This window comes from Phyllopteryx taeniolatus, chromosome 20 (assembly GCF_024500385.1).
Source record: "Phyllopteryx taeniolatus isolate TA_2022b chromosome 20, UOR_Ptae_1.2, whole genome shotgun sequence".
Lineage (NCBI taxonomy): Eukaryota > Metazoa > Chordata > Actinopteri > Syngnathiformes > Syngnathidae > Phyllopteryx > Phyllopteryx taeniolatus.
In genome coordinates, this window is record NC_084521.1 from 212,295 (window position 1) to 239,222 (window position 26,928).

A 26,928-nucleotide genomic window follows, 5' to 3' on the forward strand; every position below is an offset into this window, starting at 1 on the left:
GCTTCCTACGTTGGCTCAGGCTCAGAAGCGGTTTGACCTGAGGAACCTGACAGTTGTAGCCCATCTCCCGGATGCGTCTGAATGTGGTGTTTTTTGAAGCTGTGACTCCCGCCTCATTCCACTCTTTCTGGATCTCTGCTAGATTCTTCAATCTTCTCTGTTTGATAATCCGCTGAAGCCCACGGTCATCTCCTTTGCTGGTGCATCTTCTCCTGACACATTTTGTCCTTCCACTAGACTTTCCATTGATATGCTTAGACACGGCACTGTGTGAACAGCCAGCCTCCTTAACTATGGACTTTTGTGGCTTACCCATTCTATGGAGGGTATCAATGATGGTGTTCTGGCCAGTTGTCAATTCTGAAGTCTTCCCCATATTGAACCCAACTTAGACAATTGAACCTTTGAGTTTAGTAGATGATGAGTGTGTGACACTCTCTTTAAAACATTTATAGCCTGCAAAATTTGGGCTGATTTCTTCACAGTATTCAAATTTTTTGAATTCCTTATTTTGTGGGTTTTATGAGAGGGAAGCCCAAATTATGTAAAAAAATAGACAAGTAAATACTTTAAATTGTTTAAATTGTGGGCCCTGAATCTCTAAACTATGAAAGTTTAACTTTTTGAATGGAATTATGGAAATGAATGAACTTTTCCATGATATTAAATTTTTTTGCAAAGGGTCTGTATTTGCATTATGAACTGTTGGCCCCCTTCCTGATTTCTTTCTCTTTTTTTGCATGTTGGTCACACCATCGTTAAACAAATGTAAATATTAGTGAAAGAAGACAAGTAAACACAACATGCAATTTTTGAATGTTTTTTGTTATTAAGGGAGAAACACTTTTTCCACACAGATCTGAGTAGGTTTGGATTTTTTTTCTCCCTTAATCATATAAACCTTCATTTAAAAACTGCATGTTGTGTTTATTTGTGTCTTTGACTAATACTAAAATTTGTTTCATTATGCGAAACATTTAAGTGTGAGAAACATGCCAAAAAAATAAGAAATCAGGAAGGAGGCAATCACTTTTTCACACCACTGTACTTTTTGACTCTGATTACCCACTAAAACACAAGCTACCCTCAATGACAGCAGAGGAAAAACAAAGATGATAAGAACAGACACAAATTAGGGCGGTTGTGCCTCTATCTTTGGTAGCGCTGTGCCCTATAATATATGTGACCCTCCAGCACGAAACCGATTGGAAATCGCACAGCCGTGCTTTGAGCTATATACATTTTCTGAAAGTGCATTAAAAATGCTTTCCAATGATGTATAGATTGTGGTAATTGGGTAACGTTTGGTGAAGATGTCCTTTTAAAGAGCAGAAGCGGTGTTTCAGCATTAGCCAAGCAACAAGGATGTTGTTTAGACCACGAGGCACTGTATTAGGGCCTCTTGTTGTTTCACACGTGTAATGACTTACAGTGGGTATGATAAGTATTCAGACGCCCTTAAAATTTTCACTCTTTGTTATATTGCAGCCATTTGCTCAAATTATTTAAGTTAATTTTTTTCCTCATTAATGTACACACAAGCACCCCATATTGACAGAAAAAAACAGAATTGTTGAAATTTTTGCAGATTTATTAAAAAAGAAAAACTGAAATATCACACAGCCATAAGTATTCAGACCCTTTGCTCAGTTTTTAGTAGAAGCACCCTTTTGAGCTAATGCAGCCATGAGTCTTTTTGGGAATGATGATTTTTCACACCTGGATTTGGGGAGCCCCTGCCATTCCTCCTTGCAGATCCTCTCCAGTTCTGTCAGGTTGGATGATGAACGTTGGTGGACAGCCATTTTGAGGTCTCTCCAGAGATGGGTTTAAATTCGGGCTGTGGCTGGGGCATTCAAGAACAGTCACGGAGTTGTTCTGAAGCCACTCCTTTGTTATTTTAGCTGTGTGCTTAGTGTCATTGTCTTGTTGGAAGGTGAACCTTCGGTCTAGTCTGAGGTCCTGAGCGCTCTGGAGAAGCGCTCTGGAGAAGAGAGAGAGAGAGACTGAACACAAATATAAACGCAACACTTTTGCTCCCATTTTTCGTGAACTGGACTCAAAGATCTAAAACTTTTTCTACATACACAAAAACCATTTCCCTCAAATATTGTTCACAAATCTGTCTAAATCTGTGTTAGTGAGCATTTCTCCTTTGTCGAGATGATCCATACCACCTCACAGGTGTGGCATATCAAGATGCTGATTAGACAGCATGATTATTGCACAGGTGTGCCTTAGGCTGGCCACAATAAAAACCCACTGTGAAATGTCTGAGGGGTCAGAAAACCAGTCAGTATCTGGTGTGACCACGATTTGCCTCACGCAGTTCAACACATCTCCTTCGCATAGAGTTGATCAGGTTGTTGATTGCCTCAGGATCTCGTCACGATATCTCTGTGCATTCAAAACGGCATCAATAAAATGCACCTGTTTGTTTCCCGTAACATACGCTTGCCCATACCATAACCCCACCGCCACCATGGGGCATTCGATTCACAACATTGACATCAGCAAACCGCTCACCCACACGATGCCACACAGCGACGCTGTCTGCCATCTGCCCTGAACAGTGAAAACTGAGATTCATCCGTGAAGAGAACACCTCTCCAACATACCAAACGCCATCGAATGTGTGCATTCGCCCCCTCAAGTCGGTTACGGGGACGACCTGCAGTCAGGTCGAGACTCCGATGAGGACGACCAGCATGCAGATGAGCTTCACTGAGAAGGTTTCTGACAGTTTGTGTAGAAATTATTTGGTTATGCAAACCAATTGTTACAGCAGCTGTCCTGGTGGCTGGTCTCAGACTATCTTGGAGGTGAACATGCTGGATGTGTAGGTCCTGTGCTGGTGTGGTTACACGTGGTCTGAGGTTGTGAGGCCGGTTGGATGTACTGCCAAATTGTCTGAAACTCCTTTGGAGACAGCTTATGGTTGAGAAATGAACATTCAATTCACGGGCAACACCTCTGGTGGACATTCCTGCAGTCAGCATGCCAACAGCACGCTCCCTCAGAACTTGCAACATCTGTGGCATTGTGCTGTGTGATAAAACTGCACATTTCAGAGTGGCCTTTTATTGTGGCCAGCCTATGGCACACCTGTGCAATAATCATGCTGTCTAATCAGCATCTTGATATGCCAAACCTGTGAGGTTGCATGGATTATCTCGACAAAGGAGAAATGCTCACTAACACAGATTTAGACAGATTTGTGAACTATATATGAGGGAAATGGCCTTTTGTGTATGTCGAAAAAGTTTTAGATCTTGGAGTCCAGCTCACGAAAAATGGGAGCAAACACAAAATTTTTACTTTTATATTTTTGTTCAATATACAGGATGATTGAAAAGTAACTCCCTATTTTAAACATTTATAATTTATTCATATGTAATATTTTTCACATTTTTTTTGTGTATGTTCCGTGATTAAAGGAGCAGGTCTGTCATACCAAACCAACAACTTACGGAAGAACTTGAATGGCGAATACGAGAAGTTATGTCTTCCATCCCACAAGAGTTCCTTGTGAAATCAGTTAATGCGGTTCCCAGGCGGCTTGAGAAACTGGTGGCTAATGCTCGCGCCCATATCGAATTTTAAATAAAACTCCATGCAATACACTTTCTTCTCATGTTCATTTGTTGTAAGAATTATACTGCAGAAATAAATTACAAGTACTTAAAAACAGGGAGTTACTTTTCAATCACTCGGTGTGTGTGTGTGTGTGTATGTATGTATGTATGTGTATATATATATATATATATATATATATATATATACACACACACACTGTGCGTGTGTATCTATATCATACTTGAGAAAACAGCTCTATTTTACGGTCATAGGAAGCTGTACAACATGCATCTTTCGGGTAGGTTCTGTAATCTCACTCGCTCGCACCCGCACGCATACACACACCCACTATCAATAAGTGGTCAACAAACGGCTTCATTCAGTCATTTCTGTGAATAAAGCAAACAATATTTCTCTAAGGTATGCATGTGTTTTGGGGCACTTAAAATTTTAAATGGTGGCAGCCTGGCAGGAGTGTGGACTCCCATTTAACTTGAGTTTGAATGTGATTGGTTACGCCTGAACACAGCCACATGCCAGTTACTGTATGAGTCCCCTTGTGTAACCAGATTTATTTTATTCCAATTATTACTTTATTTAAACTTTATTTAACAAGGTAAAAGTCAGCTGGAATAGGCTCCAGCACTCGTGAGGATAAGCGGTACGGAAAATGGATGGATGGATCGGTTGTAAAACAGCTTCCACTGGTAAGATGTTCCAATAAGAGCTTCTACAGGGACTGTTTCTGTGGAAAATGATGTCCATTCCGATGTGTGGACCTAAAAAAAGAGCCTCATATTTTCTGGCTCAGGATAAAGTATTTAATATTTGTGTGTTACATATTTAGTTTTGCCGATTGCAGAAATGCTAAAAGTGAGGCAGACAGTACTCTGCCTTAAAGGCAGAGTTGCCGTTAGGCAAACAGGCAAGCAAATGCCTTCGGCCTCAAGATTTCCAGGGGCCACAACATCGCATAAAAACTGATGAATAACCGTTTTCTTCGATTTAAAACAATTCTTGTTTTAGTCTTAATTCACGTTTAAAACATATCAAAATGATTAATCCATCATGACCGTTTCGATGGCTCCCACCTTTCTCATGCAATGGACGAGTCCATGTTCTTATCCCGCATGTGCAGACTTGAATCAGGAAAGTCTAGACTAGAGAATACAAAGTCTGCACACTCCTCTTCAGTTGCCAAATTTTTTAGATGTAAAAAAATGGCCAATACAAATAATTTCTAAACTTTGACTTCTCTTCTGGATCATTTAATATTGATATCCATGGCGATAATAACACTCTCCTTAAATACTATTTATGTGACTCCTTAAAACGTTAAGTTATTCACCTGCTTTCCAGTATTCATATTTGGGCTGCAGCAATGAATCGTTAAGTATGGATTATGGCGCACCTGGGAGCAGGCCATCTTTTTAAATTCAAACTTTAACCTGGTGAATTTGATTTTACCTGATTCCTCTCTCGATACGTCTTATGGCCCCATGAGGAAAAGCCACCCTCTCTTCCATGCTCATCCTTTGCACTACCTCTACCACTTAGAGAACAACGGCATACATTATGCAAATAGAGCTCAGCTTCAATTCTGTACTACAGAGTATTTCAACAATTTAGTCTTTCCAGGTTTTTGTTTGAAACTGAAAATCCAATGTCTCATATCTGAAAGCAATGAAAAGTGGTAATTATTTCATGGGAAAAGTGTTTTGTGATCTTCATTTAAGTTGTGCTTTTCACTGCAGCCCTTCAAGGATCGCTGTGAGTGGTTCTACGAGCATCTCCTGGCTGGACAGCCAGACTCTGACATGGTTCATCGTCCGGTCAATGAGAGTGACATCTTGCTCATCCATCGAGGTGCACGTATCAATATTTATACCAACAAAATGCAAGTGTTTTGCTTTTGGACTTTTCCTTTGTTCGGGTCACAACATAGTAAACATACATTCATTCATTCATCTTCCGTTCCGCTTATCCTCACTAGAGTCGCGGGCGTGCTGGAGCCTATCCCAGCAAACTTTGGGCGAGAGGCGGGGTACACCCTGAACTGGTCAGCCAATCGCAGGGCACATATAAACAAACAACCATTTGCGCACACATTCACACCTAAGGGCAAAACCCACACAGGCACGGGGAGAACATGCAAACTCCACACAGGTGGGGCCGGGATTTGAACCCCGGACCTCAGAACAGTGAGGCAAGTAAACATACAAACAAATTTCATACAAGGGTTTTTAAAGACCATATAAAGTGATTTCAGTGATTTGTTCTAAATACATTAAATATGTTTGAAGTGCTTAAAACGTGCGAAGACTGAGAACGATTTCGCACTCAATTGTTGAGATATAGCGTTAAACTCTTTTTCACCATTTTAGTTTTCCGGATTTTTGGGGCGTTGCTAAAACCAAGGGCTAACTGGCATGAGTCGGCCCTCCCCCACCACTAAAGTACTGAGCACCGTCTTTCCAGACAACCTGGCTGCCGTTATGCTCTCTTGCCCCATGTTATGTGGGCCAACACATGATACTATACCGATTTAGGTGGTAACTTACTGGACAATGCTGACGCCGATTTGCGGGCCAGCAAGCTAGCAGAGGCTGACTTTGTGTTGTGTTCGGTCCACATAACAGAGATTCTTCTGGGAAAGTTAACTATTTATTAAACACAGCAGCACACACTACAGATATTTGAGCACATACTGTAAGAGCATATTTCAGTGATGGTTGATCGCCAAGCGGGGGGTGTTTTCAGCCTATTCAGCAAATTTTATTTTGACTTTCCAGGGACTTTCAGATTCTGCCTTTATTAAGATAAATCTCAGTTGTGGTTGAGTGACTGTCAGGAATGTATTAATTTCACATCTTTATTCTTGTGGTTGTAGTTTGTAGAACTGCACTGCATAATTCTTGAGATATTTTTTACCTCCTAAGAGGGGCAAAATATTAGAAACACTTCACAAAGGTAGACTTTTTATTAAAGTTCTTGTCATGGTATCTCAAGAATTGTCTGGTGTGTGTATTTCCTCTATTCTTCCATTTAATGTAACATCCATTTTGGAATCCTGTAATCAGACTCAATATTTCGGAGTAGCTGTGAGATGGTTTCAAAGTCTACCAACGAAAAACTGAAGCAAGGGATTGCTGTCCGCTTTCATGGCGAGGAGGGGATGGTAGGTTTTCAGATAGTGGCATTTAATGTTTTTTTTTTTTTTTGTTGTTGTTTTTTTTTTGAGCAAGAACATTTTTATTGACCTCAGTTATGAGATGATTATTCATGATTAATATGGCAAGAGATATGTCTGCCTTGTGTATCTTTTAGGGTCAGGGTGTTGTTCGGGAATGGTTTGACATTCTCTCAAATGAAATAATTAATCCAGACTACGCGCTCTTCACTCAATCAGCTGATGGTACACAGTGTTTACCTTTTGTCTATACTATTCAGTAAAACACTTTTTTTTTGCTGTATTAAGGAGTGTATTTGCATGCTTGTTACAGGTACAACCTTCCAGCCCAACAGTAACTCCTCAGTAAACCCAGACCACCTGAACTACTTTCGATTTGCAGGCCAGATCTTGGGTTTGGCACTCTATCACAGGCAGTTGGTCAACATCTATTTCACCCGCTCCTTCTACAAACACATCCTGGGTAAAAGGAATTCTACAATATGATGCTCTGATACTGATTTTGAAATATATCGATAGTCCATCATACTTCTAGGATTGCAGGAACTCTGTACTAGCTTGTTTCTTTCCACTCAACCATAAAGTTGAATCTTTTTTTAATTGCAAGGGGATCGGGGGTTGTGTAATCTTGGACAAGTCCAATATGGTTCAAATGTCTTGCTGTGAGTAGAACCTTAAGCTATATCTACTTAAAACCAAACCGCTATGTATCATTGATTCAACTTCACTTCCCTGTTGACATCCCCCATTACTGCGACAGTTGATACTGTCACGGAACGCCCATGACTGCAGCCTACAGGACAGAACCTACTGTACTTCTCTCCAGCCTAGCTAATGCTAATTGAATGATGACATGATGCTATTCCATTATTGCAAGAGTTGCAGTTATATAAATGTCTAGATCCACTTAGATGACTGACCTTTTGGGGGGGGCATATATGCATTTGACTGTTACAGGAATCCCAGTGAACTACCAGGATGTGTCATCCATTGATCCAGAGTATGCCAAGAACCTGCAGTGGATTTTGGACAATGACATCAGTGATCTGGGTCTGGAGCTCACATTTTCCGTAGAAACAGATGTGTTTGGTGCCATGGAGGAAGTGCCGCTCAAACCAGGAGGCACAAGCATTGTTGTTACTCAAGGCAATAAGGTACAGTGGTTAGCCACATACACAAAGCAGTAGGCTGGACTCTTTGGGCAAGTGGCAGGGTTACCCATCAAATGCAGGGCAGTTGTTAATTAATGACTTTTAGTTTTTTTTAACCAAACACAGGAAAAAAATACCACGTTAAAATGCTAAATCAGAGGAGCATTTCTATATTTTCTTTTTATAAAACTTTGAATGGGAAAAGGGAATTCAGCCAGTCATAATTAATTATGCATAGCTTCGCCATAAGCCTAATTGTAAAATGTATGTGAATTATTAAATTTGTTTCAGTATTTGTTTTATCATAAATGATTAGTGATAATTCAAGTTTTGTACAATTCATTTTTTATGACGTTTATGTGAATGTTTTGAGGGTTTCGTTTGACAATGATGTGTTCTTTGTTCCTCTTATTTCATTAATATTTTAGTGCATTATTTTTGACAAAATAAAAACAAAGTTGATCAGAATGAAACTTGGAGATGATCAAAGATCCAAAAGGCGAACGAATTTGTGTGGCAGGTACTTGTTACATGGGCATTACCACTTTCTTTCTGTAGATGGCACTGTACTATAAAGTATGAGCTGTGTGAAGTAACAGGGCAACAATGAGCCTTGTGCCTTTCTCTTGTCTATCTACATTTCCCAAAGACTTTCATCTTTGTGTCTATGTGCGTGTGTTTGTGCACTTATGTTCCAGGCTGAGTATGTCCAGCTGGTGACTGAGCTGAGGATGACAAGGGCCATCCAGCCTCAGATAAACGCCTTCTTGCAAGGATTCCACACTTTTATCCCTCCCTCGCTCATCCAGCTTTTTGATGAATATGAATTGGTAAGTGGTTGTCCTTGTGTCTTTTTTCTATTGTGCTCCTTTACAGTTGGTATTCTCCTTGTTCCTCTCTCCTGGATTGTCCCGCTTGCATCTGCTGTAGGGTTTGATTAGCCATGCCTAGCTTTGGGGTGGAACCAGGAGACTCGGGTAACCGTGAAGCCCCTCCTCTTTATTTAGCTCTCGCAGATGTTTGTGTGTCGGCAGATTTAATGTTCTCACTTGTAGATGTATCAATTGTATTATTCTGCCCTGCGTTTGTTAGACACGCCGTCATTTCTCCTTGAAAATATTGACTGTGAAAGGCCTGTTTTATGTTTTCACACCACAAAATCATTCATGGGTACTTGCAACACTAACGAACGTATGTCAATTTGAAACAAAACGCAAGGTCACATTCTGGATGAGTTGAATTCCAACTGCAAACCACAGAATGCAAAGTGTTGTTTATCCAACCACTAATAAACTACCATGACCACACACACTACAGTTATTTATTTATTTATTTTTTTTGCAGCCTCTTCCTTTCGGAGCACCTGCCAGTCATACGAACAACAAATACTGCTTAAAAATGTATATCCCAATAATGGTATATATATATATCCTGATATAGTATTTTTACTTAAAATTACATTAAATTAATGGTAATTTTCTCTTATCTAAAAAAATTAAATCAGACACAAATATCCAGTGTATAAATATAGAAAATATGGCTTGCCTACCATTTATCCATCCATCCATTTTCTGAGCCGCTTCTCCTCACTAGGGTCGCGGGCGCGCTGTAGCCAATCACAGCTGTCATCGGGCAGGAGGCGGGGTACACCCTGAACTGGTTGCCAGCCAATCGCAGGGCACACACAAACAAACAACCATTCACACTCACATTCACACCTACGGGCAATTTAGAGTCTCCAATTTATGCATGTTTTTGGGATGTGGGAGGAAACCGGAGTGCCCGGAGAAAACCCACGCAGGCACGGGGAGAACATGCAAACTCCACACAGGCGGGGCCGGGGATTGAACCTCGGTCCTCAGAACTGTGAGGCTGACGCTCTAACCAGTCATCCACCGTGCCACACCAATTAACCTGTAAAAGTGCTAATAAATGAAGCTGGGGCAGCCTTTCACTTCGCCAGACGCGGCTACCAGCATGTCTACGCAGTCCACGGCGGCTGGGCAGCCATGGAAACTCCCAACTTGCGTGAGCATATTATTCAGTGGAAGAAAAGAAACTAAACAGGATTCCCTTAGTCGCGGCGAGAGAGGATGGGAATCTAAAATCTAAATCACGATATAAACGGTAGAGGGTTATATCTTATGGTAGACGTTTTTATGTCGCACTACGATATATGAGACCCTCTAAAACAAACCGATCGGAAGTGGCACTGATTCTAAGTCAGTCTGGCGTGGCGTACAATCGAGAACCAACTACAAGTGACCATCCCTCCCAAGCGGAGAACAATGAAAGACGAGCTGACGAATTGAACACCACCTACTGCAGATTTGAAAAGGACACTTTCACACCCCACACCCATCCAGCCGCACCACCGACGATCACGATCACACCTCTGACTCCCTCTTCTGCATTGACCATCCACGAACAGGAAGTGAGACGTATTTTCAAACAACAAAAGATCAACAAGGCAGCTGGCCCGGACAGTGTGTCCCCATCCTGCCTCAAAGAGTGCGTGGACCAGCTCGCTCCAGTCTTCACACAGATCTTCAATAGCTCTTTGGAACTGTGTGAAGTACCATCTTGTTTGAAACGCTCCACCATCATCCCAGTCCCCAAGAAACTTGCAATCTCGGGTCTGAATGACTACAGGCCTGTCGCCCTGACATCCATGGTCATGAAGTCCTTTGAACGCCTCGTGCTGGACTACCTCAAGAGCGTCACAGGACCCCTGCTTGGACCCCTGCAGTTTGCCAACCGAGCAAACAGGTCTGTGGATGACGCAGTCAACATGGTACTGCACTTCATCCTAGAACACGGCGTGGGGACCTACACGAGGATCCTGTTCATGGACTTCAGCTCTGCATTCAACAGCATCATTACCAAACTACTCTCCTCCAAGCTTCTCCAGCTCACCGTCTCGCCTGCCATCTGCCAGTGGATTTACAGCTTCCTGATGGGCAGGACACAGCAAGTGAGGCTGGGGGACACCACCACATCCACATGCACCATCAGCACTGGGGGCCCCCCAAGGATGTGTCCTCTCTCCGCTACTCTTCTCTCTCGACATGAACGACTGCACCTCAATGCACCCGGCTGTGACAAAGATTGTGATCAGTCTGCGCACCGACAGAGAGCAGAGCGGCTGGATCTTTGGTGCGACCAAGACAACCTGGAGCTGGACACGCTCTAGATTTCTTGAGGACTGTCCATCATTGGCACAGTTGTCATTGTGTCAGTATTACCAGATAACCGGTAACCTTTCATTGCTCAATGACTCTCCATAGTGTGTTTTTATGTCTCAAAAGTATTTTTCGTCACAGTGGCTGTCTGTTGTCGAACTAGAACGGCTTCAACTACCAGAGACAAATTACTTGTCTTTTGGAGCTAGATCCCATTAAGCATTGACTACATGAAAAAGATTGATATTTAGATGTGATTCAAACACGAGAAAATTAGTAAAGATCACTTCCCAGTTGAAATTGATGTGAATTTCTTAACCTTGATGTCTCAAAAAATACTTTTATTGAGAGGGTACAGCGAAATCTCCTTCCAAAAAGTCAGACGACAAGAAATGAACGACACTAATCGGCTGCTGCCGTGCACAAAACAACGAAAACCATGTCGTTTCTGGTATCAACAGAAAGCTTGGGGTGCTCTGCAGCCACAGATTTAATTCAAATGTACATCATTACACGTGTGAACCTACAAGAGTCCTGAATACATTCCCTCGTGACAAAACATCCTTGTTGCTCGGCGAACGTTGAAACCTTTCTTTAACTGAATACATTCCCTCGTGGTGTAGACAAAACATCCTTGTTGCTCGGCGAACGTTGAAACCTTTCTTTAAAAGGACATATCTTCACCAGATGTTACCCAATTACCACAACCAACAATTGGAAAGTATTTTCAATGCACTTTCAGAAAATGTATATAGCTCAAAACGATGTGCGATTTCCAATCGGTTTTCGTGATGGAGGGTTACATATATCATGATGTGGCACAGCGCTACTACAGATAGTGAGAGGCACAACCGCCCCGATTTGTGTCTGTTCTTATCATCATTGTTTTTCTCTGCTCTGTCATTGAAGGTAGATTGTGTTTTGGTGGGTGATGGGAATCAAAAACTACAGTGGTATCAAAAAGAGATTGCTCCCTTCCTGATGTCTTTTTTTTTTCTCGTTTGTCACACTTAAATGTGATTAAACCTAGTAACTGGTTGGGCCACCCTGATCAGCAGCAACTGCAATCAAGCGTTTGCGATACTGTAACTTGCAATGAGTCTCTTACAACGCTGTGGAGGAATTTTGGTCCACTCATCTTTGCAGAATTGTTGTAATTCAGCCACATTGTAGGGTTTTCGAGCATGAACCGCCTTTTTAAGGTCATGCCACAGCATCTCAATAGGATTCAGGTCAGAAAGTTGACGAGGCCACTCCAAAGTCTTTATTTTGTTTTTCTTTAGCCATTCAGTGGTGGACTTGCTCATGTGTTTTGGATCATTGTCCTGCTGCAGAACCCAAGTTTGTTTCAGCTTGAAGTCACGAACACATGGCCCGTCATAATTTTTTGGTGGACACAGAATTCATGGTTCCATTTATCACAGCAAGTCTTCCAGGTCCTGGAGCATTAAAATGATCAAACAAATTTAAATATTAGTCAAAGACAACACAAGTACACACAAAATGCTGTTTTTAAATCGTTTTTTATTATTAAGGGATAAAATAAATCCAAACCTACATTGCCCTGTGTGAAAAAGTGATTGCCCACCAGTTAAAACATAACTGTGGTTTATCATACCCGAGTTCAACTCTTCTCACCACACCCAGGCCAGATACTGCCCAACATTTTCTCAATCAAGAAATCACTTAACTAGTACCTGCCTGACAAAGTGAAGTCGACCAAAAGATCCTCAAAAGCTAGATTTCATGCCGAGATCCAAAGAAATGCAAAATAAAGTAGTTGAGAACAAGGATATAAAGCCATTTCTGAAACTTTGGGAGTCCAGCGAACCACAGTGAGAGCCATTTTCCACAAATGGTGAAAACATAGAACAGTGGTGTACCTTCCCAGGAGTGGCTGCCTGACCAAAATTACCCCAAGAGCACACTCATCCAAGAGGCCACAAAAGTTCCCACAACATCCAAAGAACTGCAGGCCTCACTTGCTTCAGTTAAAGTCAGTGTTCATAACTCCACCTTAAGAAAGAGACTGGGCAAAAATGGCCTTAATGGCAGAGTTCTGAGAAGAAAAACAGTGCTCAGCAAAAAGAACATTAAGGCTCCCTCTCAATTTTGTCAGAAGATATCTTGATGATCCCCAAGACTTTTGGGAAAATACTCTGTGGTCTGACGAGACAAAAGTTTAGCTTTTTGGAAGGTGTGTGTTGCATTACATCTGGCGTAACAGTAACACCACATTTCAGAAAAATAACATCATACTAACAGTAAAATATGGTGGTGGTAGTGTGGTGGTCTAGGGCTGTTTTAATGCTTTTGAAATACTAATACCCTGATTTCTTTCTTTTTTTCAACAAAAACTGAGACGTAAATGGTGAATTCCTGATTTCGTAGGTTTTATGAGCTGGAAGCCCAAATTATGAAAAAATACACAAATAAATACTTGAAATTCTTTAAATTCTGAACCCTAAATCTATAATCTGGGAAGGTTTAATTTTTTAGTGGAATTATGGAAAAAAAACTTTTCCATGATATTCAAAGTTTTTGGAAAGGGCCTCTGTCTGTCTGTCTATCTATCTATCTATCTATCTAGCTATCTGTTAAGAGTCTGGTGTGCTTGTTTACATTTAGGTACTTACTGTACTATGTTGGCATGTCAAGTCTGCACTAAGTTGCTGATATAATGTGGCTTCAACTACACTAATATTTAAGTTATTGGTTCATGTTGATGACATCATTCTGTAACTTGTGTGGTGTACATTCCCAAGTAATGGGCACGGTTAAGCTAATGTTGTGTTGTTTTTTTTGTACTGTGGCTAAGTGATATTCCTGCCTCTTGGCAGCTGCTGAAAGTAACTAAAAAGTTAACTTTTTTCTAACTTACTTTTGAAATCAAGTAATCAGTAATGTAACTAAGTTACTTTTACGCTCAAGTAATCAGTACAGTAAAGTTACTTTTTCAAGGTAACTGTGGCAGCAATGCTCGTATCTGGATGCAAATGTTCATTTCAAAACAGCATTATAGGAATATATTAACGTTACCTTGAATTAGCTGAACAGTGATGGGTGGCGATCTTGTAGATGTGCCAAGGTGATCAGGGAGACAGGCAGGAGAGTACTTGGTTTATCTTCTGGCAGGAAAGGAGAGGAGAAGACTTGTTGGTGGAACCTCACAGTACAGGAAATCATACAAAGATAGATGTTAGCTCAGAAGTGGGACACTGAGAGGACCGAGGATAGGCGGAAAGAATACAGTGAGATGTGACATAGGGCAAAAGTAGAGGTGGCAAAGCCCAAACAAGAGGCATATCAGAATCAGAATCATCTTTATTTGCCAAGTATGTCCAGAAAACACACAAGGAATTTGTCTCCGGTACTTGGAGCCGCTCTAGTACGACAACAGACAGTCAATTGACAGAGAACACTTGTGAGACATAGACATTGACAAAAAAAAACAGTCACTGAGCAATAAAGGGTTAATAACTATCTGGTAATGCCGGTACATTTTTTATTTTATTTTTTTTTTGACAATTGTGCAAAGATGCAGAGTCCTCTAGCACTTAGAGCAGTTCGAATGACTAATATAGCAATAGTCCAGTGCAATGACCATTGTGCAAAGGGCGCCGAGACTTCAAGGAGTGTATGATGACCTGTATGCCAGTTTGGACACTAAAGAAGGAGGAAAAAGATCTATATAGGTTAGCCAGACAGAGGGATAGAGATGGGAAGGATGTGCAGCAGGTTGGGGTGATTAAGGATAGACATGGAAATGTGTTGACTGGTGCCAGTAATATGCTGGACAAATGGAAAGAATACCTTGAGGAGTTAGAGAGAAGGAAGAGTAGAAGAGGCAAGTGTGGTGGACCAGGAAGTGGCAATGATTAGTAATGGGGAAGTTAGGTATTAAAGAAAATGAAAAATGGAAAGGCACTTGGTCCTGATGACATTCCTCTGGAGGTATGGAAGCATCTAGTAGAGGTGGCTGTGGAGTTTTTGACCTGCTTGTTCAACAGAATTCTAGCGGGTGAGAAGATGCCTGAGGAATGGAGGAAAAGTGTGCTGCTGCCCATTTTTAAGAACAAGGGTAATGTGCAGAGCTGTGGGAACTATAGAGGAATAAAGTTGATGAGCCACACAATGAAGTTATGGGAAAGAGTAGTGGAGGCTTGACTCAGGACAGAAGTGAGTATTTTCGAGCAACAGTATGGTTTCATGCCTAGAAAGCGTACCACAGAGGAATTATTTGCCTTGAGAATGTTGATGTAAATGTACAGAGAAGGTAGGAAGGAGCTACATTGTGTCTTTGTGGATCTAGAGAAACCCTATGACTATGACAAAGTACCCAGAGAGGAACTGTGGTACTGCAGTCAGAAGTCTGGACTGGCGCAGAAGTATGTTAGAATAATACAGGACATGTATGAGGGCAGCAGAACAGTGGTGAGGTGTGCTGTAGGTGTGACAGAGGAGTTTAAGGTGGAGGTGGGACAGCATCAGGGATCAGCCCTGAGCCCCTTCTTGTTTTCAGTGGTGATGGATAGGCTGACAGATGGCGTTAGACTGGAATCCCTGTGGACCATGATGTTTGCAGATGACATTGTGATCTGCAGTGAAAGCAGGGAGCAGGTGGAAGAACAGTTAGAAAGATGGAGGCATGCACTGGAAAGCAGAGGAATGAAGATTAGCCTAAGTAAAACAGAATATATATGCATGAATGGGAGGGGTGGTGGGGGAAGAGTGAGGCTACAGGGAGAAGAGATAGCAATTGTGGAGGACTTTAAATACTAGGGGTCAACAGTCCAGAGCAATGGTGAATGGGGTAAGGAAGTGAAGAAACGGGTCCAAGTCGGTTGGAACGGGTGGAGGAAGGTGTCAGGTGTGTTATGTGACAGAAGAATCTCTGCTAGGATGAAGGGCAAAGTTTATAAAACAGTGGTGAGGCCAGCCATGATGAATGTATTGGAGACAGTGGCACTGAAGAGAAAACAGGAAGCAAAGCTGGATGTGGCGGAAACGAAGATGTTGAGGTTCTCTCTCGGAGTGACCAGGTTGGATAAAATTAGAAATGAGCTCATCAGAGGGACAACCAAGGTAGGATGTTTTGGAAACAAAGTTAGAGAGAGCACACTTGGATGGTTTGGACACGTCCAGAGGAGAGAGAGTGAGTATATTGGTAGACGGGTGATGAGGATGGAGCTGCCAGGCAAGAGAGCTACAGGAAGACCCAAGTGAAGGTTGATTGATGTTGTGAGGGAAGACATAAGGGCAGTTGGTGTTAGAGAGGAGTATGACACGCTGTGGTGACCCTTAACAGGACAAGCCGAAAGGAAAAGAAGACAAAAATTAATTAGGCACTATAGTTAGAGTGAATAGTGCAAGATAGGTAAAGTAAAACAAAATAAAAGTAGTAGTTGCATTCGGCAGGATGTTGTAAATCCAAAGATGTTATGTGCAGTTGTGTGCAAAGGTATGAGGTAGTTACACTTCAGGCCCATAAATATTGGGACATCTAGACAATTCTTCTCTTCTTTCTGGCTCAAAACAATGGATTTGAAATTAAACAAACCAGATGTGCTTTAACTGCAGACTTTTAGCTTTAAATGGAGGGTATTTACATCCAAGTCAGATAAACAGTGTACGAATTACAACAGTTAGCAAATGTGACTCCCACTTTTGAAGGGACCAAAAGTAATGGCACAATTGGCTGCTCAGCTGTTTCATGGCAAAGTGAGCATGATCAAATGAAGATACGCGCGCCATAATGACAGAACACAGTTAAAGATGTGGTTGAAGCGGAAACTCAGTTTTAATGGAAGAGGTTTCACAAAAACTGCATTTATTTGTTTTGGAATTAGGGATTGCTAATTGTGCAGTTGATATATTTGTAAATTGAACATTTAACATTGAACATCGGCAGCCGTGGCCGAATGGTTAAGATTGTTGCCTGCCACCGTGGGGGACATGGGTTCAAGACCCCGACCGGACCATCTGCCAACATCCCCAAGTCTCACGGCTGTGGTGTCCTTGAGCAAGACACTGATACCCCGAACTGCTCCTCCGGGCGCTTCAGCTGCCCGCTGCTCCAGTGTGTGTGTGTTCACTGTGATGGGTGAAATGCAGCGAAGAAATTTTGGGTGCATGCATGCATGTTCATGACAATCAAGGTGATTCTAAATTAATAGATCCATGGAAATCCTTTGTAGTCTGTGATGTCCGGAGCCATACATCCAGTGTTCAAATACTGTTGAACCTCTTTTTGTGAACCTCTTCAATCAGTCCACAGGCTTTCAGTCTTGTTTTTACTTAAACTCCATTGTTGAGGTGTGTCAAGGCAAAATCATGAACTCTTTCACTGTCTTAATATTTGACTCCAAGTCACCTCGTCATGTCTAAGGATCAATACAGAACTTATTGAGACAATCAGTTCAATTGTGCGAGTTGGACATTTTTTTTATCACCTTTTAGCATCCTGTTGTAGACAAGGTGCTAATCCACTGTTGTGTGTTGCCACTGTTAGCGGGACAAAGACTGAAAGGCAGAGCTGCAATTTATTTATGCCTGTGTGAACGGCGCACAGCTTATTCATAGTGATTCACACACCTCTGATACTTCATAAATACACAGACAGCTGCAATATATTACTGGCAACGATGTGTTCCGTATAAAAAGCCAATCACTGTAAAATAAATTTCCCTCACTCCATTTGTGAATTTCTTGCTTGTGTGCAGGAGCTCCTGCTGTCAGGGATGCCAGAGATCGATGTGCAGGATTGGTGCAGGAACACTGAGTACACCAGCGGCTACAACCCCCAGGAGCCTGTCATTCAGGTGGGCTCTTTATCTGCTACTGTGACTGATTTCTGTAAGATTTGGTGAGAGACTCATTCACTTCATATTGACTACTACTTTTGTAGCTGTACAAATAGATTTATCGGAAAAGTATTGGAAGGACGATCCACTGACATACAGTGCAGAAGCCTAGTTTAATTTCATGACAGTTTAATATATTTGAGTCAAATGTTCATACGATTTTGGTCGTATTTCAAAAACAAATTCCAATAGACAATATAATATTGGAAAGTGAAATCATCTGTTACAGTCAAACTCACCATTATAAAAACCTTTAACAACTCTACAGGAAGTTTTTTGAGTAGCATTTAATCATTCAGCAAAAAGATATGTTAACTGTTTAAAAAAAAATATATATAGTTGTGAACCTGGTAAAAGTAAATCAATTAAGAAGTACTCACTGTTTGATGGGACATGGCTTAAGTGGCCTGAAGGTGGATGTGAGGAGAGGGAGATTTATTGGCTAAAATGCTTTGTCTGCTTGTTTATTGTCACTGTCTTGCGTTTTTTTTTTTTTTTTTTTTAAACTTTTTTCTTTGTCTACTGTGGTATACAGTGGTTTTGGAAAGTGGTGTGGCAGCTAACCCAGGAGGAACGAGTTCTGATGCTTCAATTTGTCACTGGAAGGTTTGTCTGCTCCATTGAACCTTCTCTGTTAAGAAATTTTTTTTCGAATCTTACCTTGACCCACTTCATCTTTCACTATCAGTTCCAGAGTTCCTCATGGGGGCTTTGCCTATTTGATGGGTGGTAGCGGTTTACAGAAGTTCACCATTGCTGCAGTGCCATACACATCCAACCTTCTGCCTACCTCGAGTACTTGGTAACCACTCCGCACTTTTTTTCAGCCCATTCCAGTTTTGTGTTTTTTAATAGTGTGTGGATTTGTATGAATAGTTAGGTTGGTTACATTCCACCAATCAGTTCAGCCTATTTACAATTTGATCAGGTAACATAATTAATCCCTTCATATGTACTATACTGTATATTATATAAAGAGTGGTATGCTCTGTAAAGTATTATATATTTAAATTTACCTTATTAAATATCATATTAATTTAATCATGAACATCTTCCAATTATTATGTATCTGTTTGTAGTTTGGATTCTTTTTTAAGCAGCCTATAAATCTATGATTTACAGCGTCGACAACTAAAAATGGAACTGATCCATTCGACCAAATGGACCAACGACTAAACACTGCCCCCGCATTTGCCTCAGGGACATAATGTCAAGACAGGGAATACCCACTTTCAAAGGCAGAGCCATTTGATGGGGATCTAATTTTCAGCATCTTTCTTCTATTTGACTAATTTCCCCCGTGGGGTGTTATTTGATTCAAAATAGTTTATCAATGCATTTTATTTTCAGTAGGCATCCTTCTGCATGGTTGTGACTCAGATGTTGGAAACAAACTTTCAAACTCCAAAGAAAGCTGTCCTCAATCTTAAAATGATTGCTGTTATATGCAAGAATACTTAGCAATTATGATGATGAGAGACCTTTCCAGATTTGTACTGCTAAAAATGGTTGAAGCTAAATAAATTCTTATGCAGTGGGTATTAAAAGTCTACACATCCTTGTTCAAATCTCAGGTTTTTGTGATTTTAAAAAATTAGACCAAGATAAATAATTTCAAAACTTTTTCCACCATTAATGTGACCTGGTCACAACCTTACAAAATTGATGGAAAGACAAGAAGAAAAATGGTTTAGGAGGGTTTAGCCAAGAAAAACTACAGCAACATTAAAGGACCTCTCTAATGCTGTAGACATTGGAGCTTATTCCATAATACTGAACTTAAAAACAATGCCTGCAGACAAACCTCCCCGCAATATAAACTCAGTAGTAATTTGTTTGGATTGTTTTTTGATAACATTTGATATTCAGCCATATTTTGGCTGGCCCACATTTGCGTGAGCCTGCTGACGTCAGCAATGGAGGTCAGGACATTTGCTTATTGAACTAGTATGTGTTTTGCGGTGTAATTGTCACCTATATTGAAAGTCTGGATGTTTTGTTTTTTGGTGCAATCATGAGTGAAAATAGTGAGCTTACATAAATTTCAGTAGGCTTGTTTTGTTAAAATTTATCGCTATAATGCTTCGTTGCAGAAGGAAGGCAGCCTCATGAGTTAAGTGCGTGTTGATTCATTCAGCCTATTTACACGGGCTTTGCCAGCTCATTCTTTTATAGATTGCATTGCTCACCTTTGAAAAAGAGTTTGGGAAGATGACATAACACACGGCTTGAAATAAAAAAAAATAATCTTTGAGGAGCAGTTTTGCAAATCATTTCTTTATTGGGGGAAGGGTTTTATTTAACGATAGAAATATGACAATATGACGGGGGAGTTGAATGTAGGGCTGCAGCTAACGAATATTTTAGTACTCGAGTATCCTACTGAAATTTCTACCAAACAATTGTTTGGATAAACTCTATTTTTTATTGGTTAAAGAGCAGCTATGAATACAAAAGAGAAAATAAGACCTTTCACTTAATAACGTACGAATAGTTGGGTATTTCTTAAATTCACATTGTGCATAAAAGATAAGGCATTCATTTGAAAAAATAAATAAATAAAATCATTAGCAGCTTTTGTGCATCTTCACTTAAGCAGCTAGCATTTTAGCATTGTGTAACATATTAATAGATTAGCTTCATGGCTGTACATTTACAAATTTAGACCAGATGACATGGAATAAGACACATATTCTTTGTACTACTACAAGTTTTGGAAGTGCTCAATTTTTCCAAACTAGAAGGAACAAACAGAGAGAGAGAGAGAGAGAGAGAGAGAGAGTGAGAAAACAAATATTTCCTTCATCTCACTTGACTAAAGCCCTCCTCTGTTTGGGTACATGGCCCTTTTTACTCTTACTCCCCTCTGGCCACATTTGCCAAGTTTTTCACCTTCTTAAAGGTTAGAGGACAAAGATGTTATGGGGTCAGTTAAAAGTCATATTTGGATTGTTTATATGTTATGTAATACATGCACGTCACTTCCAGCAAGTTGTGAACTATAGTTTAGCTAAAAATTGCGTTTTTATTACGCATATTGAGCACTCCCCAAACATACCCGAAAATCAGTACGGGTAGGTACTCTATCCAACGCAAGGACTACCGGAAGTGATGTTGCAATCCTCACATCCTTGGGAAGAAAAACAGAAGAGTTCTGCCATCCTGTGTTGTTCGTAGAGTACATGCTCAGTGGGAGAGTGAAAAAGTTTAGAAGTGATTTAAATATCCAAAAGTCTAATGAAACCAGAACTTTGTTGAACCTGGTGTGTTTTTTTTCACATACCACCTGCATCTTGTCAACCCTGTCATATTTGTCAACAACATTTCATGGCACAGATATCACACTGGCATCAATTCCTGCTGCCTTCAAGGTTGAAAATGTCTGTCTCATTTGCATTACGTCATCCAGCAATGTCTGGACATAGTGTAGAACAAAAATGTTTGGACAAATGAAGGAAAGGATGGTAAGCCAGTGGCAAAGGAGGTCAAGGCACCAATTACCTATGGTAAGTATGTTCGGCGACAGGTGTGTTTAATAACAAATACTTGCTCCTTCAGATTTGTCCAAACATTTTTGTTCTACACTATGTCCAGACATTGCTGGATGACGTAATGCAAATGAGACAGAAATTTTCAACCTTGAAGGCAGCAGAAGTAACTCAGGTGCTGTCCATTTCTTCTGATCATCCTTGAGATTGTTCTACACCTTCATTGGAGTCCAGCTGTGTTTGATTATACTGATTGGACTTGATTAGGAAAGCCACACACCTGTCTATATAAGACCTTACAGCTCACAGTGCATATCAGAGCAAATGAGAATCATGAGGTCAAAGGAACTGCCTGAAGAGGTCAGAGACAGAATTGTGGCAAGGCACAGCCAGTACAGGGATATCCTGGATTGAGCATCTCTGGAGAGACCTGAAAATGGCTTTCCACCAACGTTCACCATCCAACCTGACAGAACTGGAGAGGATCTGCAAGGAGGGATGGCAGAGGATCCCCAAATCTAGGTGTGGAAAACTTATTGCATTATTCCAAAAAAAACTCATAGCTGTATTAGCTCAAAAGGGTGCTTCTACTAAATATTGAGCAAAGAATCTGAATACTTATGGCTGTGAAATAGTTCAGTTTTTCTTTTTTAATAAATCAGCAAAAATTTCAACAATTCCATTTTTTATATGGGGTGCTGTGTGTACATTAATACATTAAATGATTTTAGCAAATTGCTGCAATATAACAAAGAGTACAAATTTTAAGGGGGTCTGAATACTTTACGTACCCACTGTATATTTAGTTTCACCAATAATGTACAGTACCTTGCTTTCATTGTTTTGTGTGAGAAATGGGAGGCTTTTGGAGCGAAGTAAAACACTACTTTATGGTAGGCCTTAAGGCTTGATGTTTGTTGAATCAGGGATAAGTTGCCAATATCTTTGAGCAACATCTTATTATTTACTATTATTGCACTTCCTTATGTCCTTTTGATCCTGGAACACATCAATGGACATAATTAAGAGAAGTAGCATCTCTGAATCATGCACACTCAAACATTTTTGTATTTTTATACAGCGTATTACATGCATCTTATCCCCATCCCCTGCGTATCTTTCTATAAGCTTATTTGATTCACTTTACCTTTTATGAGCCATTCTCTTTCATCTACCATTTCATCATGCAGACATCTGTAAATGCGTCACCATGGCCCTCGTGAACAGTCTCGACATGGTTGACAGTTGACAGCCACTTCTGCCGACATTCCTCACTGTTCCCTTTGCTTGATGCTGCTTACCAGTAAATGTGAATGGTGATGGACTGCGACCATTTCAACACCACATGGCAACCACCCTTTTTTTTTTTATTAAAATGTTTCTATCATCAATTATTGCATTTTAATTATTTTTCCCTGACCAAATGTCCACTAGCGGGATAGTTTCTCGAAACCTTGAAAAATTACAAATAACCATCCTATATTTCAGGTGATTCCTCGATCACCTTCTCTTAGGCCCCAAGCCAAGTTACACCATCCCCGGCCTACTGTAGATTTGTTTAAGCAGTTCCAAACTGCTACACCTTCGGTCCCAGACCGAACATTTCCAGCATTTAACGCGGGAAATAGATTCTCAGACAATTACAAATAATTATTCTACATTTCAAGTATTTCAATTTTAAATTAATAAATTTGATTAATTGATTAATTTTAAATTAATCACTGCTGTGGTGTCCTTGAGCAAGACACCGATACCCCGAGCTGTTCCCCAGCGCCTAAGCTTCTCCCTGCTCCAGTGTGCTCCACTAACAAGTGTGTCTATTCACTGTGATGGGTAAAATGCAGAGAACAAATTTCGTGTGCATGCATGCATGTTCATGACAATCACAGTGACAAAGATTCTTCTTCTTCTTAATAACTAACCTAAGCGAAGCAGTATTATCAGTGCCAAGCGTGTCTTCATTGCAGAAAAATAACAAAAAGAAACAGCAATGTTGAATGCGTGTCTGTGCCTATATATCACCAGTTAAGTGCTGCTCTGTCTTTGGGGCCTCCGGAATTCAGCCAGATGTCGGACGAACTGGGTCCCCCATCATCGATCACCACCATGAGTACGAAAGTCTTGCCCTTTTATTTAGCTTCTTCGGACAGTCTCTGATCCAGTGTCCATTCAATGTTCCTTCTTTACACTATGGAAGCATCTTCTGCACCCCTCCGCATCCCCTCCCTTGTCAACCTCCTCAATTCTGGTTCAGTGATGCTTGCTGTCTGTCCATGAGGCTGGCATCGAGTGCAGCCCACGAGGCCTGGCGGTGTAGGAGGGAGGTGGCTGCTCTTGTTGTGACACTGCAGCAGGCTGTGAGAGAAGGGGGGGTACCGCAGAATTGCTGCGTGTGGAGGACCGTGCTTTGGGTCGCAGTAGGCGGTTGTGTTGTTGGTCCTCTTCCAGATTGCACTCTTCTTGATCTTTGTCATAGGGTGAGGCCACTGTGGAACCCAGCTCGTGACCACAACCTGATATCCTCCCCTTGGCCAACTCGCACAGATTAGACCACAGATGCTACACAGTTACCAGGAACTTGCCCTTCTTTTGTCAGAAAGCTTCTATCCCTATTTGCATATAAATCTAACAGTCAACCACATATCCAGACATTTGGCATTTTTCTCAATTTCTTCTAAAGCCTTAACTTTTTTTTTTTTTTTTTTTTAAACTTCCTCAAACAACCAGCAGCTGCTTCTTGATTCCTGAAAAGAAAATCATTATCAGTCCAGTGCTTCAAATACCTTTGTCTGATTAGTCCTTTAATGTAAAAAACATAAACGTGCATGGACAATCATAAAAGTGACATAAAAGTAGAGGTAAGATTACCTTTTGCGACTTGCCAAACGTCAAACCAGTGGCAAAGGTCCTTATGGGTTTCCCTCAGAAATTTCTTAATTTGAGAGTCGCGGTCTGTCAGAATGTTTTCATGGTGACACCATTCCTCTGTAACAAGGCAAGGCACTTCTTCAAGCCCTCAATTCCATGGCTTGAGAGTTATTCACCTCTGTATCCTGAAATGGGAATTGTTTTGAAAATATGAATACATTTAGCCTGAATACTAGCTTGATCCCAAGGAATGTCATTGCAAAGACCAGTACCTGTAGCAATTGGGTGTCTAAGGTCTGTGAGTCTTCGAGGTTCATAACAGTGTATGAACCATATTTGGCCGTGTGCCCAGGAGAGCACCATCGTGCATCACCATCAACTGTTAGCTGTTTTCCCTGAACTCCCTCCAGAAGGGATGTTTCCACACTAGGTTGACGGTTGGAAGTAGGTAAGCATTCTGAATACAACAGAATGTCCTCTTTGAAAAAGGAATTATTTTAAGACTTTTGAGCATATTTATCACCTTCACTGGACTGCAGCCGCTAAATAGGATGGCACTGGCACCCAGCAAGTTACTTAGAGGCATACAACCTGACATTGGTTGGCTGTACCATTCTTTGATGTTACCATGTCTTCATGTTGCTTTGAACACGGCAAATCTTCCTGTAATATTTTAATGGCCACCTGGCATGGGCTGGAACAGACAGCACAGATTGCCAGGAGTGCTCGTAGGCACAATTCAAAAACAACAAACTTCCGCATTCGAATAGGGTTTCCATCAATGATGGACTCCTTCTCCTTCAAGGAAATCCTGTAAAAACCAAGTTTGAAGTGTGAATCATTTGTCTCGCCCCTGTTCTACAGTATAACAAAAAACAAGAGCTGTATCTGTAACTTACAACGGTGAAAAGCATAAACTAGTATACTTGCAGTATACAGGAAGTCCTTGAGTTACGATGCACTCGACCTACGACGTTTCGACTTTACGACGCCCGTGCCTCGTCCGCCATTTTGTCACAGCACCATAGTGTTTCTGCTTAGCTAGTGCATAGTGCTTGTCTGTGTTTGTGCGGCGGGAGTATCTTTGCCCTTTTCGTACTCCTTTTTTCACACTCTCAGCAGTAATGGTAAGTACAGCATCTTATTTTTCTATTTTAATTTCTTTATACGAAGTGTTAACCCTTCCTGCTACGGTCACCTGACTGTGGTCGGGAGACGCAGGTGTTAACTCCCTTCTCTCGTTGCACAGCTGAGCTGGGTGGCGGCAACAATAAAGGCACAAAACACCGATTTGCTGCTTTAATGGCTTTATTAGCTCCTCTGCACATTCAACATCAACGGGTCCTCCGCTAATCGCTACTCTTCCCCGGTCGCCGTCACTACACTTGCTACTGTACACACTCGCACCGGCGCACACTCCTTCATCCTTCACAGTCGCGCCGGACGACGCCTGCGCAGTCCCGTCTCACTCACACATCGACGCACACGCCTGTCACAATCACGTGGGACAATACCCGTAACAGAAGTATTTTGCCATAAATTTCGACTTTAACGATGAAATCCGACTTACGCGAAAATTCATGTTGCGTCGCCAGCGTAGGAATGGAACTCGTTCGTAAATCGAGAACTTCCTGTACACAAAAAGTACACGTCAAGTGGACACAAACTTTCTAGTTGTATTTGCAAGCTTCCCTCATTACTGACCATTCTTCTTCAGTGTCGTCATCATCATCAGATTGATCCTCATTACCAGGAGAATAGTCCTCATTTTCGACATCTTTGTCTAATATGGAATCATCCAGCTCTGTGCTCGTATCTAAACGGCCATCATCCAGCAATGTGCATTGCAGACCAGCATGCACACACGAAGGGCCTACATTTTCTGCCCAGTTAGTTTGTCTCATCTTGGAAACTGCTCCCACAGCTGCGTCACACTAAACTTTTTTATGCCTCTGCCTCACTGTCGATGTGACTTGGGTCCCACCCATAGTTTCACTTATACTGAAAATGTGAAAAGTTTGTGTGAGTAAGAAGGTAATGATTGCGATGATTTGAGGTAGTGATCAAAGCACTTGATAAATAAAGTATATTATATTCCAACTCACCCATGATGTTTGAGTACTGACTGGCTTACTGTCAACCGTAGCCTGGATACACACAGAGTTGAGATTGGATTGTGGTAGAATTTCTGTTATGTCCATGGCAGTATTAGCATCATTTGATGTGACATTCTGGTTGTCATCTATTGCTCTTGCTCCTTGTAACTCGGACACCATCTGGAATAATAATGAAAGATTAACCACTTTATTTGTGAATAAGCACACAACCCCTTGATTAGTCAGACTGTGGGTCAGGATTTGCAGGCTTGAGTTTGATACACACAGGAAATTTACCTAACTGCAAATTATTTTAATCAATGGGTTATTTAATAACAATCCCATATTTGAATAAAGATTTTTTTTTACGTGATTTAAATAACATATTTTTAATCAGCTTATTTAAAACAAAAAAGATGGTTGAGACCAAGCCACATCATCCTTACATGTAGTATTACCATTGTGCTAAAAAATATTGTCTCCCCTGCAGTGCCAGTGCAGACACACAATGCTT

General features: G+C 41.1%; 1 protein-coding gene and 1 long non-coding RNA gene across 12 annotated transcripts in view; one reads left to right on the top strand and one right to left on the bottom strand.

Annotated features, from left to right (window-relative positions):
• The window catches only part of hace1 (HECT domain and ankyrin repeat containing E3 ubiquitin protein ligase 1), a 100,497-nt gene that overhangs the window by 61,607 nt on the left and 11,962 nt on the right, over window positions 1–26,928 (top strand). For 5 of the 11 annotated variants that reach the window (XM_061758505.1, XM_061758507.1, XM_061758514.1 and 2 more), the window contains 9 exons: window positions 5,331–5,473; window positions 6,657–6,754; window positions 6,904–6,991; window positions 7,080–7,229; window positions 7,724–7,920; window positions 8,616–8,747; window positions 17,822–17,920; window positions 18,498–18,568; window positions 18,651–18,764. In XM_061758505.1, the coding sequence (XP_061614489.1) occupies window positions 5,331–5,473; window positions 6,657–6,754; window positions 6,904–6,991; window positions 7,080–7,229; window positions 7,724–7,920; window positions 8,616–8,747; window positions 17,822–17,920; window positions 18,498–18,568; window positions 18,651–18,764 (1,092 nt within the window). Of the gene's footprint in view, window positions 1–5,330; window positions 5,474–6,656; window positions 6,755–6,903; window positions 6,992–7,079; window positions 7,230–7,723; window positions 7,921–8,615; window positions 8,748–17,821; window positions 17,921–18,497; window positions 18,569–18,650; window positions 18,765–19,084; window positions 20,199–26,928 lie in introns of those variants that run through there. The other 6 variants (XM_061758506.1, XM_061758509.1, XM_061758510.1 and 3 more) reach the window with 3 other exon arrangements.
• The window catches only part of LOC133470300 (uncharacterized), a 71,286-nt gene continuing 70,588 nt past the window's right edge, over window positions 26,231–26,928 (bottom strand). The window contains exons 2-3 of the long non-coding RNA XR_009785952.1: window positions 26,424–26,594; window positions 26,231–26,319 (exon numbers count right to left, since the gene is read on the bottom strand). This is a non-coding gene — a long non-coding RNA (uncharacterized LOC133470300). The remainder of the gene's footprint in view (window positions 26,320–26,423; window positions 26,595–26,928) is intronic.